General features: G+C 46.9%; 1 protein-coding gene across 4 annotated transcripts in view; it reads left to right on the top strand.

Annotated features, from left to right (window-relative positions):
* LOC142579523 (sodium- and chloride-dependent glycine transporter 1-like) overlaps window positions 1-16,753 on the top strand; it is a 197,074-nt gene that overhangs the window by 147,848 nt on the left and 32,473 nt on the right. For all 4 annotated transcript variants that reach the window (XM_075689831.1, XM_075689829.1, XM_075689828.1 and 1 more), the window contains exon 2: window positions 15,968-16,178. In XM_075689831.1, the coding sequence (XP_075545946.1) occupies window positions 15,968-16,178 (211 nt within the window). The remainder of the gene's footprint in view (window positions 1-15,967; window positions 16,179-16,753) is intronic.

Raw genomic sequence — 16,753 nt, 5'->3', positions numbered from 1 at the left:
TCCACTTGCAAACATGGTGCTGGTCCCGGAATCCCGACACACGTGAAGTTTGTACTCCAGCATCCGTGTATTGTAGCCAGTATCGGGTGTCGCGCTGCTTTGCCTGACAATCGGGCTGGATCTTCGGTGGGGAAAGAAGCAAAGATCTTAGAGGGCATTTAAGAGGTACTTTGCCAGTGAGGGTAGCTGCAACGGTGCCAGGACATAAGCAAGTGAATGCGACGTACATTCTGGATACTTTCAATGAGGAAACTTTCGTCTTTAAAGCGCGGGCAAGCATCGATGCTCCGAGTTCCGATGGAGTGTGGAAAATCGAGCATGCACCGTAATGTCGTAAGTAAAAAAAGAAAACGCGTCGCCTAGAAGGACAGATATTGAAGGCAGCAACGACTTGCTTATGCGCAATCACTATTAGCACGAATAGGGATTTAGAGTGTGGGAAGGTGACTACTGACGAAAAGACAGGAGCTGTTTGCGTTGCGTCTTTGTGGCTGCCCGGTACGCATTCGCTTCATACCAAAGTACTCCAGACACCAGCTGTCGTGGTGGTAAGTCGAGCACTTGTCGCCAAATCAGCCTTTGGATTTCCTGGGATTATGGCATGGCCCCACTCACGGAAAACAGCATTCTTGGAAGCTGGCCTACACGAGCATTAGCGCGAGCCGCTATGAAGGCGCTGCTGCGTTATTGAAAAGACACCGGACTGTGTGATAAGTTATGACAAATAGTGAATGTCCACTGTATGACGTATAATGTATTAGCGGGTTGTTGACACTGTGTAACGCCTTCGCAGACTGTGTGAAAGCGCCCACAGCAACAGTTCTGTATTGCGTGTGTGTTTGTTTTTTCTTTCCTTTTCATCTTATTTTTCGTTAATTTATCCTATCCCTTTCCCCTCCCCCTGTACAAGGTAGCCAATCAGAGATATTCTCTCGTCAAATTGGCTGTCTGTCCTCTCTCTCTCGCTCTCTCTCTGGTATGGCCAGACTTCCACGGTACGATAGTGTGACGAGACATTAGACACGTTGTTATGGTGTCCGGAAACTTTGTTTTATGCAAGAATTGCTGCCACAAGTATGAGTCTGCTATTTAGCACTCACTGCAGCAATACACTGATTTTAACGTCATCTTTTCACATTGCGCAACGATAAAGCGCGTCTGCCTAAAGATGCAAGAGAGGCGAAGCTTGCACTCACTGAGCAATACTGTACACCGTGATCAGCCGTAAAATATATTGCCAAGCACGTCGACCTAACAACTGATAAGCTCTTTGCAGCCGCCTTTAAATCATTAATGGGAGCGGATATTGTCGCGGATGGTTAATATGCATGCCCCCTTATGTTCCATTAAACAGCTATCACCCTAAAATTTCTAGTTCGGTCGTCGTTTCGCCAATTCCGATATACGCGCTCCTTCATGTCGGCGTATAGTTTATCTCCAATGGCCATTTATCCCTGCGCCTCTAACAGAAATTCTCAGAGAAGGGCTGTGCTTGAGTTACGGAGAACCGAACTTAAGGTTCGAAGCGTAGTGATGCGAAGGCTGTTTAGCCTAACGCCACTATGCCTTGAGCTTGGAGGGGCAGTATTTATAGTTGGAAAGCGCTTCTCGCCGTCGGCAGAGTTGCTTCCGCAATATGAGGGCTTACCGAGCGCCAACGTACGCCCCATCGTGAAGAATGCGCTGAGGTCACGCCGACTGCGGGGCATACTGGGCCGTCGTCATTTAATCACTCTGCTTGGTCCCATTTTATTCTGGTCGCGTGTGCTTCGGCGGAGCTTGCTGCTTCTGATGCGACGTGAACGGCAACGGCAGGTAAGCCGCACGCCATTCTGTTATTGGCTGCGTCGAGCTTCACTGTACGATACCATGCACTGAGGCGAAGACGACCTCTAAACACGTCGACGTTGTCGTACAGGCGCTGCCGGAGGAAGTGTAACGCCTTTCTCCCGCCCGCCTGTTTTGCATTCAGTCACGAACACGCCTTTTACGTTAAAGGAATCGCATTTCGCCATCAACCCTCTGTGTCGGTGTGGCGCTCTTGAACCCGATTGGATTACCAAGCAAAGGATTTCGAATTTACCTAAAGAACCTGGGAAGAGTCTCTAGCGTATTTCAACTGCGCCTTGGAGACAACATATTGTGATCAACATTCTAAAGTTGTCACTGACGGTTGGGTCTAAGCCTGCACAGAATCGTTCGTGATTCCAACCCTAAAGGTGTTCTCGACGGCCCAGCTTGTTTGCGTCGTCTCATCCGCTGTATGCGAGAACGGAGCCGTTGAGTCAGCTTTCAGTTGTAGCGTTGTCGAGCAGCGAGCACGCTTTACAGTTATACAAGAAAGGGCTCGCTCTGGACACGTACATAGAAAGTTGGTCACACATTGTCAAGGAACCGTGTAACCTGGGTTTCACTGTGAAGTTTCAGCGGCGTCCGTCGCATGTAGGCACAGCGGCTACAGTGCGGCACATAGTCTTGCTCGCGAAGCCTTAAACATCAGACGAATAGAAAAGGCTCCTTGAGACCTTCAGCGTATCCTCAAACATGCCATCGCCAGTCATTTTCAAATCTGTGTGGCTGCCACATTATTAGCCGTGTGTGACGAAGGCACTAATCAAGTGAGCCACCTTCCTTGTGCGTCCACTCCGCACAGGGTCTCCCGTACTCCTGCATTGCTGCACAAAATAGCCGCGTCGCCATTTTGTGTGACCTCTAGGACTCGCAATAGTGTTGAATATTCATCCTTTTCTTCTAGTGTATTCAACGCGTTGCAGGTCAGAAAAGTCTAATTGAGACGCTTTATCATCTAACCCGTCGGAACGCTGATGTAAAATACGCGGTGCTCTCGGGGGGGGGGGGGGGGGTGGAATGGGCATTCGGTGTGGAGGTGTCTGTGCTCCTGCTGAATCTCTTAATTGATGCGGTCTTCACGTGTGAGTGGTAACGCATGCTCAACATATTCAACCTATTCATTTCAGGACATTGTGACCAGAAAGTGGGTGGATCGACATGGCATCGTGTTCTGGATGATAATAAGCTGCCGGTTTGCGTCCCTTTCTGCGTCGCTGGGGGCATCATCTTGTTGACTGCAGCTTGCGATGCGCTTACAAATGATGATACGCCGCACGACATATCTGTAGATTAAAGGTTCCTTCACATCGGTGGTGCGTGAGCGCAGTAACTTCCCGCAATCCTCCCAAGGCTTGATACATCTACGGCAAATCTTTTACCTCCTCGTCTTGATTTCGTGCCTTGGCCTGGTATATGAAACAGCCGGGTTAAACGTGAACGAAAAATTTTGCTGCAGAGATAATTACTTGCACCGCATAATATACTTTGAATGCGTACTCGTCGACCGTGAATAAATAAACTGCTGGTCTGCAAGAATAGATCAACAATTTGAATGCCTTCGTGATATCACGGCCTGAGGGAACAGAGCAGGCGTAGGCGGAAAATTCTTCTCCTTCCTATTCGCTATGTAGTCATGACCAGTGAAATGTGTGCTTAAAATGTCATTACGGCTCTAGCGGGAACGTATAATTTTAGTGTATAATTTTAGGGTATTCTGCGCTGTATAAAACTTTACATATATTCCCTTTCTGTTTCCTGCTTCACTGTAGTGGACTGTGGCGTTGCGGGTCGCTCCCGAAAGGTTTCCTTTTCTGGCAGTGTGACGAGGAGTGTGAAAACTCGGAACATGCAAATGTGTCTGGTCGCCTCGTGCCTTTACAAGCTTCGACGCACGTACAACAGCATGCCGTGGTGAAATCTCCGACTCACGCATATAACGTGCACCTTCACAAGCTTTTCGATCTCATCACGCGCGCTCACACTGCGGCGTTCTCTTCCCGGCATCATTTTTTTCTTTTCTTTCTTTCCCCTCGGAAGTCAGTCCACGCTCCAAGCATATTGCGCGGCCCGATCGGCGTTCTTAACCGGCTGGCCATGCCACGATTATCCAATGCGCCTTTACGGGCATGAGCGGGTGTTCGCATCAACCGGGGAATAAAACGAAAAAAAAAAAGGAAAACAACTGAAACACCAACTGTGACCTGAAACGCATAAAGGGCATGTCTTACAGGAAGACTGCTCGATCGAAGTGCGACAAGTGCGACAGCCCCGAGCACATATCGCCGGGTTACGTGAAGCCAACCATATGCGCAGCAAAAAAAAAAAAAAAACGACAAAGAGAGTAAGGGGGAGAGGAAGAGAGAGAGAGCTAAGGTCCGAGCACATGTGCACGAGCACACCGAGTCGCTCGCGTGCGCACATCACCGTACACGCTCTCTCACGGTGACCGCCGACGCCGCCATAAAGCGCGCTATCTGCTCTTTACGAGCCCCCAGGGCAGAACGATTCGCGGTTGCATATTGAGCGGACGTCGTTGCGCGCCGACGTAAATGGCAGCGAGATGCAGAGAGGTGTACGTGAGCGCGTTGCGATCTCGCTGCTTCCATCGCCACCGAACAGCGCTTTGTACTTCTCCTTTGCTTTCCTGCGCGCCGTTCTAGTTGTCGGGAGACGAACCGCCGAGAGGTCGTTCCCACCTTCTCGATCGTCTTTTTCTTCCTTTCGTCCTCGGCGCAGAGCTCGTCTCTGCCTCCACGGAGGGCAAGGAGACCTGCGGGAAGCAGCGGTGATTCAGGCGAACCAATTCTCTGTTCGGTTCGCTTTTATTTCGCGGAAAAATTTCGTTTGCCTCTTTCCTGAGCGGCTCGTTTTCACTCGGCAAGTCCCCGAAGAGGCACAATCGAATCTCCGCAATCATAGTTCAATAAAAGTATGGCCAATTCGTTTTATTTCTTTCCGTCTCCTTCCTGCAGTATACTTTAGGGTCCAAAGAAAACGAAAAGATGGCGGGGGGGGGGGGGTGGAAGCAAATAATAATTTTCACACTTTCGCATCTACCAGTATTTCTCCATCTCTTCATTTTTCTTGTTTTTATTTGTCTCGTTTTTTTTATTAACACTGTAGATTTTTCGTCATCATAGAAGTGAGCGAAGCTCATTTTATTTTGTCCGATGATACAGCATCGCTGTCGTTTCTTCTGGCTTTCTCGCACCTCTCTTCATCGCCTTATGCTCGCTCAGTGAAAACGTCGATTCGCTCTTTATCGAATTTTCACTCCCATTACGACAGAGAAGTGGTTTTTTTTATTTGGTAATTGTCTATGCTGTAGTTTCATTTTATGCAGTTAAACAGACAGAAAGAAAAAAGGTATGCAGATCTCACGCAATGTGGGAATCGATGTAAGCGAAGCTTTTTGTGCTCTTTGCGTTCATAGACGGTATTATTTATTGACGTTCATTGACGGTATACGACAGTCATGTTTTGATGTTAAATGTTACCTTGCCTGCACCACTTTGAGCTTTTCCACGTAGTACACGGAACACAGACAGACAGTGTCATTCATTCAATCATGCCTTGACTAAAGAGAGCCCCAATGAGCAACGTTTTCTGACGACTCATTTTCTTTCTCCCGTGTCATGTTAGGTGAACTGCCACGGGTGCAGAGGGGTAAAGTTAATCACCCGTTTCCTGACTGCGTCGGTACGGAATTCGGTTGTACCCATTCCCTGCTTCCTCTCTCTCTCTCTATCACGTTCTCCCTACATCGTCCCTGGACTGTTGTTATTGTTGCGCCTGAGCACGGAGGCAAGCGCAGCAACTCTTGAAATGGTTTTGCGGAGGGGGAGAGGGGGGAAGGGGGGATAGGTTGCGCCTAACCACGGCGTCCAGAGGGCACTGTTGCGTCCACCAAGAAGCTTCAGAAGGCATTTCGCCGACCCCCAGGGCTCGTCAGAGGGCATCGCGTCCCCGCTCAACCGACGCGTAGTTGACGTCGCCTACCTCGTCTTCCACTTCTACATAAGTCCCATCTGGCCTTACACGTTAGTCTGCAGTTTCCGCAGTTCTTTTAGGGGGAGTCACGGATAATTGCAGTTGTGAAGAGGCTAATGTGGGCACATTCAGGAAGTTACAGAGGCCATCATGCACATACCACGCGATGGAAAGGTCCATGCGAGTTTTTCGTGTCAGCTTTCCTCTTTGTCACGCTCCTGACACGCTCTGATCCCCTCACACCTCCCCCCCCCCCCCCCCCCACACCGACGCGGCGTGCAAGAAAACAGCAACAGCGCAAAAGTCGAAGGAAGAGGCAAGAAAGGTTCGCTTTAAAAGGAAAGGAAACTGGAATACAGCAGCCGCCAAACGCTATTACTTGTAGAGGATTACAAAGTGATACTTTCAATCATACTCTTTCACTCATCGCTGCAAGCAAGACAAGGACAATACTGGTCCAGATCAACAATACTAGTTCAGACCATCTCTTCCGAGCAGCCGCTGACTGAATTGTTCTTCTCACTATTTTACCGTGCCATCAGTTGCCCGGAGTTATTCATGAGCACTGTCATTACTAATTTTCCAACTTGAATATTGTATTTACAGCGAATTATCCTGATTTCATTTCATTAATATGTAACGATATATAAACTGCTTTTTTCTACTTGAAGGCCTGTGTTGGTTGTACTGTAGTGCTTGCGGGTAAATGCACATAACTGTTTCAAATTTAGTAATTGAGCATCGATGCACTTGCATTGCATTAAATGTACTAGCACTGTATCGATGTAATCCACCCCTTCTGTTCACCACAATCCGCCACTGAAGGTGTCTTTAAGGCAACAATATGAATGAAGTGAAAATATACATACAATTAATGCAAGTGTCCGCAAGTTTAGAACCAAGGAGAAATCCCAAAATTAGAAACATAAAAGTGAAACAGCGCATTTGGAACTCTTCGGACACCTTTAGGGAAACATATGTAAGTTCCGTCGGGGTCCTTAACATCGGACGTCTAGCCCGTGCCATTAGCGTGAAAAGAGTGCCAAGAAGACACAAGAAGAAGCCTAGCTAAAAGAAAAGCCCATTGCGAGCAAGAGCGCTCGCCCATTCCCGAAAACCGCCCTCCTAAAGGCCGCGTGTCAATGGCGATCCCTATGCTCTCGCCCGCAAGCTGACCTAGTTCCCTGGCACAAAAGCGTGACTCTGGTCGTGCCCTGGTTTTCTTTTTCTTCTTCTTATTCTCGTTTCGTGCTCTCTATCGGCGCGAACCCTGCTTCCCTACCGTGGCTCTCCCCTTTTCTCGCCGTGTCATCGAGTCGTCTCGCCTTTGTTTTTTTACCCTATCCCTTCCCTTGTGCCTTCTCTGCTTGTTCGTTTTATTCCGTCTCATTCGTTTATTCCCAGCCCTTCGACACGTATCCCGTCGGGTGTGTCTGCGAACCGGGCAAATGGTGGAACATATAAAGGGGCGAGCAGAAAGTCTGAGGGATAAAAAGGGACGGAAGGGCAACGCATTACGCGAGGAGTCTAGGGAGGTGTCCTTGCCTTACGGCCCTTCTGCAAAGGAGGCCACCGACTGCGCGACGCCTGCAGTCGGTCGTCGATGATGATTTATAGAAGGCTGCGTACCGAACGAGCAACGGAGTGAAATGAAAGGAGGAGGTGCGGAAAGGAAAGCGCCGTCGCTCGAGTTCAACTGCGTTAACATTAGAACGCTTTTAACGATGCTGCGCGTTGCGTGCGTGTGTGTGTGTGTTGACCCGCGCCGTATAGTTTGGCCCCTTTTATTTTTCACGCTCGCTTTAAAAAGGATGTCGCACGCAGGCAGTCCCAAGTGCCGCGTCTCTACCAATGCTTTCGCGCTCGTGTTGACGAATACCGCTTCTTATTTATTTTTTTATTTCTTGCGCGCCGGGGTATCCGTCATGATTAGGAAAAGAGAGACGGGATTGGCTGGTGGCTTACAGCGATCGACTTCGATGCGCAGCTCCCTGCAATGTCCGCACCATATGCTGTATGTTGCCTCCCCCCTGCGATACTTGCACTCGCGAAGTAAAATGAATAATGCGGGCATAATATCTGTGTGCCGTCTAAAAAAGAAAAAGAAACGGAGGAGTCATTCCACTCTGTGAAGGTGGATTACCAGCGAAGCTGTAGCACATCACACACGGGTAAATGTATTTATTTTCATAATTTGGTAAGGCCAGTGACGGTGGCTTTGTGATTACTGTGATATACAACGTGTCCGTAAAGTCATGGTGCACTTTCGACTGGTCACAGGAAATCAACGAAACAACATAAATGTGAAACCAAATGAAAGAACTCTCCAAGTTTTACTTGTCCAGTGCAGTTCCATGTGGCCTCCATTTCTTGCCCTACACACATCTAAACAATATTCAAGTTCTTCCCACTCACTGTTAAGGACGTATGCTGCAACAGAGTGAATAACGTCGGTGATTCTCTGTCTCCGATAATTAAATCGTGGCGCTTCCTTGTACACGCGACGATTTTGACGTTGCAATTTGGTTACGGATTAGAATTTAGCAAGCCACAGAACGCACCGAACATTCTTCTGTACCGTCCACCTCTCGAGTGGCGTGGTCTGATCCGCCGCTACGCAGTTCGTGGCGCTGCGTTGTCACCTGTGTGCGCGCACCCTTTGCTCATCATACTATGGAAACTTGGAGAGCTTTCCTTTTATTTGGTGAACATTTCACATTACTATCTTGTTTTGTTGTTTTCCTCTGACAGGTCAAAAATGCACCACGACTTTACGGACACACTGTACACTGATTGATTCGGTTGCAACCTTAGACAGAACCTTGGTCAAATTTAAATCTATACACGACCATTGTTCAGTGGTTGAGCGGTTTGGATTGGTGCGCCACTTCAAACCAAAATTTTCTAACGCAAACTAAGTGAACCAATTCTTGTCTGGTTTTGAAATACCCACGTGAAAGTCTCTAACGATGATCGCAGGGGTACCATCATCACGGCTAAGCTATGAAGTGAGGGGTCTCTCGATATCATACACGGGTGTGCCTAGAGATACATGCGCAGTGGATATCACAATCCCGTATTTCGTTTGTACGGCACGGACATCCATCCCCACAGTCGCTGGCATTGTCCTCTTGCGAGTCAAGAGGACAAATGTACATACATTTTGTAGCCATGAGAGAGAGAGAGAATAAACATGTCTGTTACATAAATGAAGCTTTCGAGAGGCGTCCTCAATCCAGAATGCCTTGAGCTCGGGCTGTGTCCTGGGCCGTCGGAATCAGCCATTGCTGATCCTCGAGGTCGGAGCTGGCCAAGGGTCCTTAGCTTTGCAGCTGTGAGCCATTACATTTTTTTCTTGCTTCCGGGGGTATGAGCCATTGCTTCTGATGGTATGAGCCATTGATACAGGAACTTTTTGGCATGCTGTTTTCTACGGCGTATGCGTGATTAGAAAGAATGTGTGCACTGTTCGCTTCACTTTGCTGAGTGTTTGTAGCCTCTGCCTTAGGGGACTATGAGCCATTGCATTCTTTTATTTTTTTGCTTACGGGGGTGTGAGCCATTGATGACGATAATTTTTGCATACGCGCATGAAAAATACATGCAACCCTAGTCATACACAGCTTCGCTGTAAAATGGCGGAGCGGTGTGAAAGAATATTTTGTTCCATGCGATGCTACTATCGTATGGGTGTGTAGAGAACGCTAATGGCTTTAATGTACCGCGCCTTTTTTGGCCCCACGCCTAATATTGGTATCATTCAGGAGTGAACGGGCAGGCATACTGAGCATTTACTCTAGCTCAGTATTCGCAAAAGTTCTAGTCAATGGGTTTAGAGAGAGACTTTAACAAAAAAAGTACAACTGTTACGTTTACCAACGCCTTCTAATGTAATTCTGTAAACATGCTAAATACGTACGAATACATCACTGTTCATAAATAAAGAGCGTCTATCTCACGTTACATGGCTATTTCTCTGTCGACTCGTTAGAAAGCAGTGCTGTTGGCTGAATAGGCAAGGCTCTAAGCTAGAATGTTCATGGTAAATATTTGCAGTGAGGATAAAGAAGACACAGACTGGTCTAGAAGAAAGTCCATGCTTGCATTGACAATCAGCTCTACAGACAAAGAGGGAACTGCATCGGACGTACAAAAGTCTGAAAGCAAACCGTATACTGTTACTTCCGGGGCTCAGATTAATGCGAAAATGATGAACAGCGATAAAAATGAGCGTATTACTGCATAATGTTTTATTGCATGTGCGCACTAATCTCAGGGCACCATCAGTGGAAATATTGTTTGAGGTTCAAACAACATTAACTGCCAGTCACCTAATACGACTATGCATTTCACATCACGGACTGTCATACGAGGCACACACCCTCACTAATGGCACCCATAATAATCATTAGTCATCGTACCATGAAAGGAAGTGACCAAACAGGTCCAGCGGCTGAAAGCTGCCTTGGCTCTTGTATTTTTTACACCAGTGTTCACCAGTACACACTAGTACTAATGTATACTGAAATAGATACTCACAGCAACTCGTGTATTGAAACGAGTAGTTGAGTGTGTTTGCATCAAAATGTGTAGCTTTCACCAAAGCCCGAGAATATGTTTCTTTCTTTCTCTCTTTAGCGTTTACTTTCGTTTTGAATGCGAGCAACTGAATGTATTCTATCTTTAAACTGGAAGATGTCGATGTTTTTTTTAAGGTTGTTTCCAAAATATAGCGTCGAATATTAGTGTTTCAGCTATAATCAGTGGCGTCAACTAAATGTCTGTGGCTAATTTTTCGAGCTTGACGACACTCCGGTTACGCAGGATCGCCATAAAGCATCAAAACGATAGCGTAAAAGCGTAAAAACTTTTTTTGTGTGAACAGGGGGCTCACAAAAAAGAGAGCTTTTATGCTTTTACGCTATCGTTGTTTGTAAGAGATAATTCCATGGAATGCTGCCGCTGGACATGTTATTAGCGAAGACGGCTTGCCAATGCCAGAGAGCACTTGCAAACTTAAGGCTTTCTGAATGAGGGCGGAATTACAGAGCTTTTAGGACAAAATTAATCAGTCTTTTCATGCCTGCAATTTGCTCTTACGAACAATGCTAGCGTCAGATACTTTCGTGAATACGGGCACAGGTTTATTTACCTGGGTACAGAAATTCCTGCTGTTCCGACTTCATCGCCGATACTCACCGCTTCTCTTTCGAGTGTCTTTCGCTGTTTCGAGGTGATAACCGATACTCGTTTACGCCAAACTTCGCTTCTTCTTGCTAACCAAGTATCGGGTTTTTTCCGACGTCATCGCAGCCGTTCACCGGCTCTCCGGCTGATTGCTTTGCTCTGCAGACGACGTTACAGGCTCAGGCCCGTCTTTGCATGTGTAGCGCAGCCTCGCTTTCGCGATGCTTCTTCGCCTCTTCTAAAGGTGAGCCATAAGTGGCAGTACAGCTGGTTACCATAGAATCACTGACAAATATCACCGGAGGAAAACCTGGCGCTAGTCTCTACACGATCTGCAAGTATACAGCGATTCAGTCAGCATGAAACGGATGGTTATCTCGTGGATCTGTCTAAACTTCATCCTTTTGACTTGAAACGGTTTTGAGGTTTTGCAATGTGATCATTTTCAACAAAATATTGCATTATAATAGCAACAACTTGTAATGATTGTGCTAATTGCCTTGATGCGTTTAAAAATTATGATTGATAGGAGATTTGCGAAGATAAGGAGTAAGAAATAACGCCGCAAGAACGTTTGAAGCCACAAGCATAAAGATTAGAGAAAGTCATGTTATTATCCATTGTTCCCGTGCTAGCCGAACGATCCCAGGGCGAGAGGTCCCTATGGCAATATTTGTAACAAATGATATGGCTGCTCCCTCCATCCCAATATTTATGGGCGTACACTCTCTGTCAATATGAAAAAGAACACTTCATCTGCGCTTAACCAGTGATTCTTGCAAATGTGCAAGTCATAACCTTACTCTCTGCTGTTTGTTGTGTTGCTCTGCTCTAGAAGAACCTCGCTGGTAGAATTCATCCCCATTACAAGCACACACAAGAAATATAAAGGGCTTTGAACACAAATCCGGTGTTTCCCTTAAAGTTAGCGGAGAGTGTCCTGGACGTCGTTCACCGAATGTTGCGTCCATTCGCGCACGTGTCACTTTCCGGACACTGTGCGCCACCTGGTGGCGGGGAGCCCTCGCAAGACGAGACAGAAGACAGCTACCCGCGAAGTAAAGGCGTCGAATGCTTCGCATGAAATGTAAGCAGATAACACACGAACGTGATGCTTATCTTCAGTGGACCATGCAAGTTAGCTAAGCTCGGTGATATGGGCGATACACTTCATGACAGTACCTGCAGAACGCTTTAACAAACGGCGCAAATTGTATTTGCGTATTTGCGGTCTTGCGCCGTCGCTCAAAGCGCAACTATTAAACGGCGCTCTTGGGGAAATTTTCTTTCACTTGTTCACGCTGAAGCTGATAATCATTTCGCTATGATAACGCCTCTCTACATAAGACTGTCTCAAAAAGAAAGAAAGAAATGAACTGTTATTCCAGTCGCGAATCACAATCGTTCATTTCATTTGTTCGCTTCTTTTTTAATTCCTCCGTTTTAGAGCGCAGCTCGACGCTCAACGCTCTTGCGTTGAGCGTCCGCGTGCCTCGGCGCCGTACCTCGTAAGCGAGCGAACGAGCATAGCGAAAGATGAAAGGGAACGCGGAGCGCAGCGGGAGGTGAACAAAGAGAGCCCGAGGAGGAAAGTGGAAGAAGAGTGAAGGGCAAACAGCCTGCGCATGCGCTGAGTTGCCGGCGGCCATCGCATCCGACGCCGCGTGGGCGATCTCTGCCCGTCCGAGGAGAGGGAGCCAAGGTGGCGTGAGAGGTGGGTAGGGCTAAGCTCGTCCGAGGTGTCAGCTGCTGAAGTCACTCCGCGGTACTAGCGTGTGTGACGGAGATCACCGCTCCTACAAGGGGCCATGGCGAGCGGCTACGGGTAGGCTCGATGTGACGCTACGTTGGGTGTTGTCGCTGCTGACACTGGAGGCACGATTTTCCCGCGACGATGGGCCGCTCTCATCGTTGGTGGAACGAAAGCGTGAGAAGGAAAGTAGTGCCGCGTAAGACGGGCTGTGCGGCGATGGTGACTACGATATGGCGCCATAGTAGCACGCGTCGTCTGTATGGAAACGAAGCGCTGCATGAGCGGAGGTCTGTCTGCAGGGGCTGCTGTGAACCGCGCCTACGCGTCACCCACGCACTGCCTCTCGCGATTTCCTGATTAGCGAGGCAGTCGCGCCACGCTTCGATCCGTTTGCAATGTGCCGCACAAGACAGATTTTCCGCGCCAGCTACGCTACTCACAGCGTTCTCTTCCTTATATAAACCGTGTACCTATGTAATCATAGTACGAAATATTGACGCGCGAAATGAAAACACGTATGAGCTACGCTCAAATTACGCATTAGGGAGTATCGTAATCATCGGTGAATTTTTTCATTCGTTTATTTGTATGACGTTCGAAATATGAGAAGTAATCTCCATATGCGTTTCCTATGCCTGATTGCTCTGTCCATGCGCAGACATGCTGTATATACGGCTATTAAGAGGTTATTCCTCATGTGTGGATATTATGTACGGATATATGCAAGGATGTGAAGGACAATTTGTATAAATACTCCAGCGTGAGGGGACGAAACGCGTTTAAACAGGGCTTCCCGAGTGCAGAGAGACCCGAGTGTACACTAGCGCGCTAACATAACGGACTATATGGTGAGCTAAATGTAGACATACCTCGGGTTCGCTTGCTGATGTTTACGGGCCTATGAAACAGACTGTGACAGCGAATTGTGTCGCTTCGGAATATTGTGTCCAAATTTCCGTTTCTTTACTTATCTTTCTTACTTGCCATTTCTTTAAATCCATTTTCCGCGGCGTAAAACCGGGGTTCTTTTCTTTTTCTGGTAACCTCCTCGCAGTTCGGTTGTTTCTCTCTCTTTCTCTCTCTCTCTCTCTCTCTCGCACGCGCGCGCGCGTACGCCACTTACACCGTCTCCTTGAAAAACTAGAGAAAATACCAGAATCGATTTCGAGTCATTTACTAGGCAAAAATCTTCGATTTCATTTCTTTCAGTTATCTTTTTTTTTTACCCAGTGTCGGTTTTTATCATACTGTACAACTGCATGCTATCATGAATAAATGCGAGGGACTAGAAATGCATGTTGTAAATACGTGCATGTGTTTCTGTACGTGACTCCAATTGGCGGCTATTTGCAGCTTGACAGCTAAATCGATCCTTGCTGTAGAACAGTATGTAAACATACGCGTTGGGGATGATACGTTACACAAAAGCCATGGTTCTAATGTCCAATTTTTTTTCCTGGTTCCGTTCCAGAAAGCATGAGTTATAGCAGCCGTAAATATTGATATGTCGATGCAGGAAGTGTTATTCGTACCTGGTCATTTGTTTTGTTTTGTTTTTTCGTCGAACCGCATCAATGTTTTCCTTGCAAAGCGTAATTCTTTTTTGCCAAAGTGTGTTTATTTTACTGTTCCGCATTTATTATGGCTAGCGTTTCCCCTCAATGTCCACGGATTCGTTTTACATGCTCTTGAGAACTGTGTCCTGTTGCCTAATAAATTTCTAAATACCGACGTTTACTTTCATGACAGCTGCATATCTAGGCATATTATCAGGTGCACCAGACGGAACAAAAATGATGGAAACAGAGTTCTTAAATAACTCACTCGTTTGTGCATCATCGTTATCTCTAGTGTTTGTTTCTCTATTTGTTCTTTTTTTGTTTAACCTTACTTAAGCCTCTTTTAATGAAACGTGACACGCGTAACTTGTACTTCGGATATGGATTTCAATATGCGCATGTATGTGACTTTCATTTTGGGGTGGAATTTGCACAAGTGCGTAGTTTGTGAGGAACTGTGAGCATTCTTGTTCCTATAAGGGACGCAGCCTTCTTACCGAGGTGATAATGCTACGTCCGCATCTGGACGCATCCGCAGCGGGATAATGTGCTCAACTAATTTTTCACTAATGCCGCCGTCACGGGGATACGAAAGGGCTTCGCTAGTCAGTTTTCGGAACAATTTGAAACGAGCTAAGTTATTCTAATACACTGCGTGCCAAGAATACAGTAGGAGTGCTATCGAACAGTCACAGGAATGATGATTATTAGGCTTCTCTCAGATAACTTCTGATTCATTGTGTGTTCAGGAGAGGTTGGTATCATGGATGAAGAAGCCTGCTACTCCTTTTATCTTAGGCAAACAGTACTTATAAAAAATTGTTCTGCTAAAGAACCAAACGCGAAAAACAGACAGAAACCTGTAACTTGTATGTATGTATATATATATATATATATATATATATATATATATATATATATATATATATATATGATACAACGTAAAAGGTTAATACACGTCCGAAAGCGCTATCGGAGAGTTTAACTAAAGTTCAAATGAGCACGTGGTACGTCACAACACAGAATTTGCATGGCAAGTACTGTTATTTAAGTATATGAACCAGTCACTTGTAATTTACTTTTATTTGTTTTTTATGGATGCCATTGGTTCTAAATTGCTGAGTCAGAAGCATTTCGATGTTCCTCATAAAGATAGGGCATAGTTCGCTTGTCAAGTGAAGTGCAAAGCAAGGCTATTAAAGTAATTGATTCAGTTCTGGGTTTTTACGTGCCCAAATCACGATACGATTATGAGGCACGCCATAGTGGGAGACTCCGAATTAATTTCGACCACTTGGGATTCTTTAACGTGCCCCCAGTGCAAAGTACACTGGCGTTTTGCATTTGTTCGTGCGTTCGCCGCGTCTTTCTTCTCAATGTTTTTTTTTATTGCCCTTTTCCTATTAACGCCTTTGCCATTTCTCGCTTTCTCTCTTTCTCCTCGTGATCTTGAATTTATGATATCGCCCTAACTACTGCTCCGCCTAGAGATCCCCTGCGGGCAACCTTTTTGACGGCAGCTGCTTCTTGAAAGTTGGCTCGCGATGTCGTACTAAATAGGCGCCCAAGACCTTTACCGAGGTGCCCTTACGGTGACTGACTGCCAATTTATCTCCTCACGCCGCAGAATGACATGGAGCAGGAGTTTCCACGGGTCAGCTCCCAGGTACCCTTGTCCCCGCGGGGAGGCGAGGACGAGGAGCGGGGCTCGGACGGCGAGTACGTCGAACGCGGCACTTGGACCGGCCGCTTCGACTTCATACTCTCCCTGCTGGGTTACTCGGTCGGCCTCGGAAACGTCTGGAGGTTTCCATACCTCGTCTACAGCAACGGAGGCGGTGAGCGAGCGCGCGATCATGCGCGCGCCGACGAGCGGGCAAGCGAGTGGCCGAAAGGAAGCTTTAAAGGAGTGCTGACAGGATAGTTTCGACCACGGATTCTTTTCGAGTTAAATGAAGCTTCTAAAGCCCTAAACCATAGCAAAAATAGCTATGGACCTCATAGCTTCCTAAATAACTTACTATAACGGCTTTCCTAGAGGCAGTTTCGGCTTCGTTTCCCTCGGTTTCGTTTCTCTTCTGCTCTGCTGCTACATCGGTCCTCACAATGAGCAGTAATGAGCCGGAACGAGAGTCAAAACGTCGCAATGTCTAGCTCCCGCGTGCTGTCTTATGACGTCACGTAACAACAGACTCCTGGAAAGCGAAACCGAAACTAGCTCTAGCAAAGCTGCTATAAAAATTGTTTAGGTAGCTATGAGGCCCGTCACTATTTCGTTCTAGGGTTTAGAGGTGCACGAATTTCATTTAAGTCATGAAACGAATCGAAAATATCACGTCAGCACCGCTTCAACGGACGCTTAGGAGCAATATGTAAAGCCAAAAGAGTTGGCAGAATACCAGTGGGGTAACAT

The sequence above is a fragment of the Dermacentor variabilis genome, chromosome 4, assembly GCF_050947875.1.
Source record: "Dermacentor variabilis isolate Ectoservices chromosome 4, ASM5094787v1, whole genome shotgun sequence".
Lineage (NCBI taxonomy): Eukaryota > Metazoa > Arthropoda > Arachnida > Ixodida > Ixodidae > Dermacentor > Dermacentor variabilis.
Note: the sequence above shows the minus strand (reverse complement) of the source record. Positions and strands in the feature narration are given on the sequence as shown.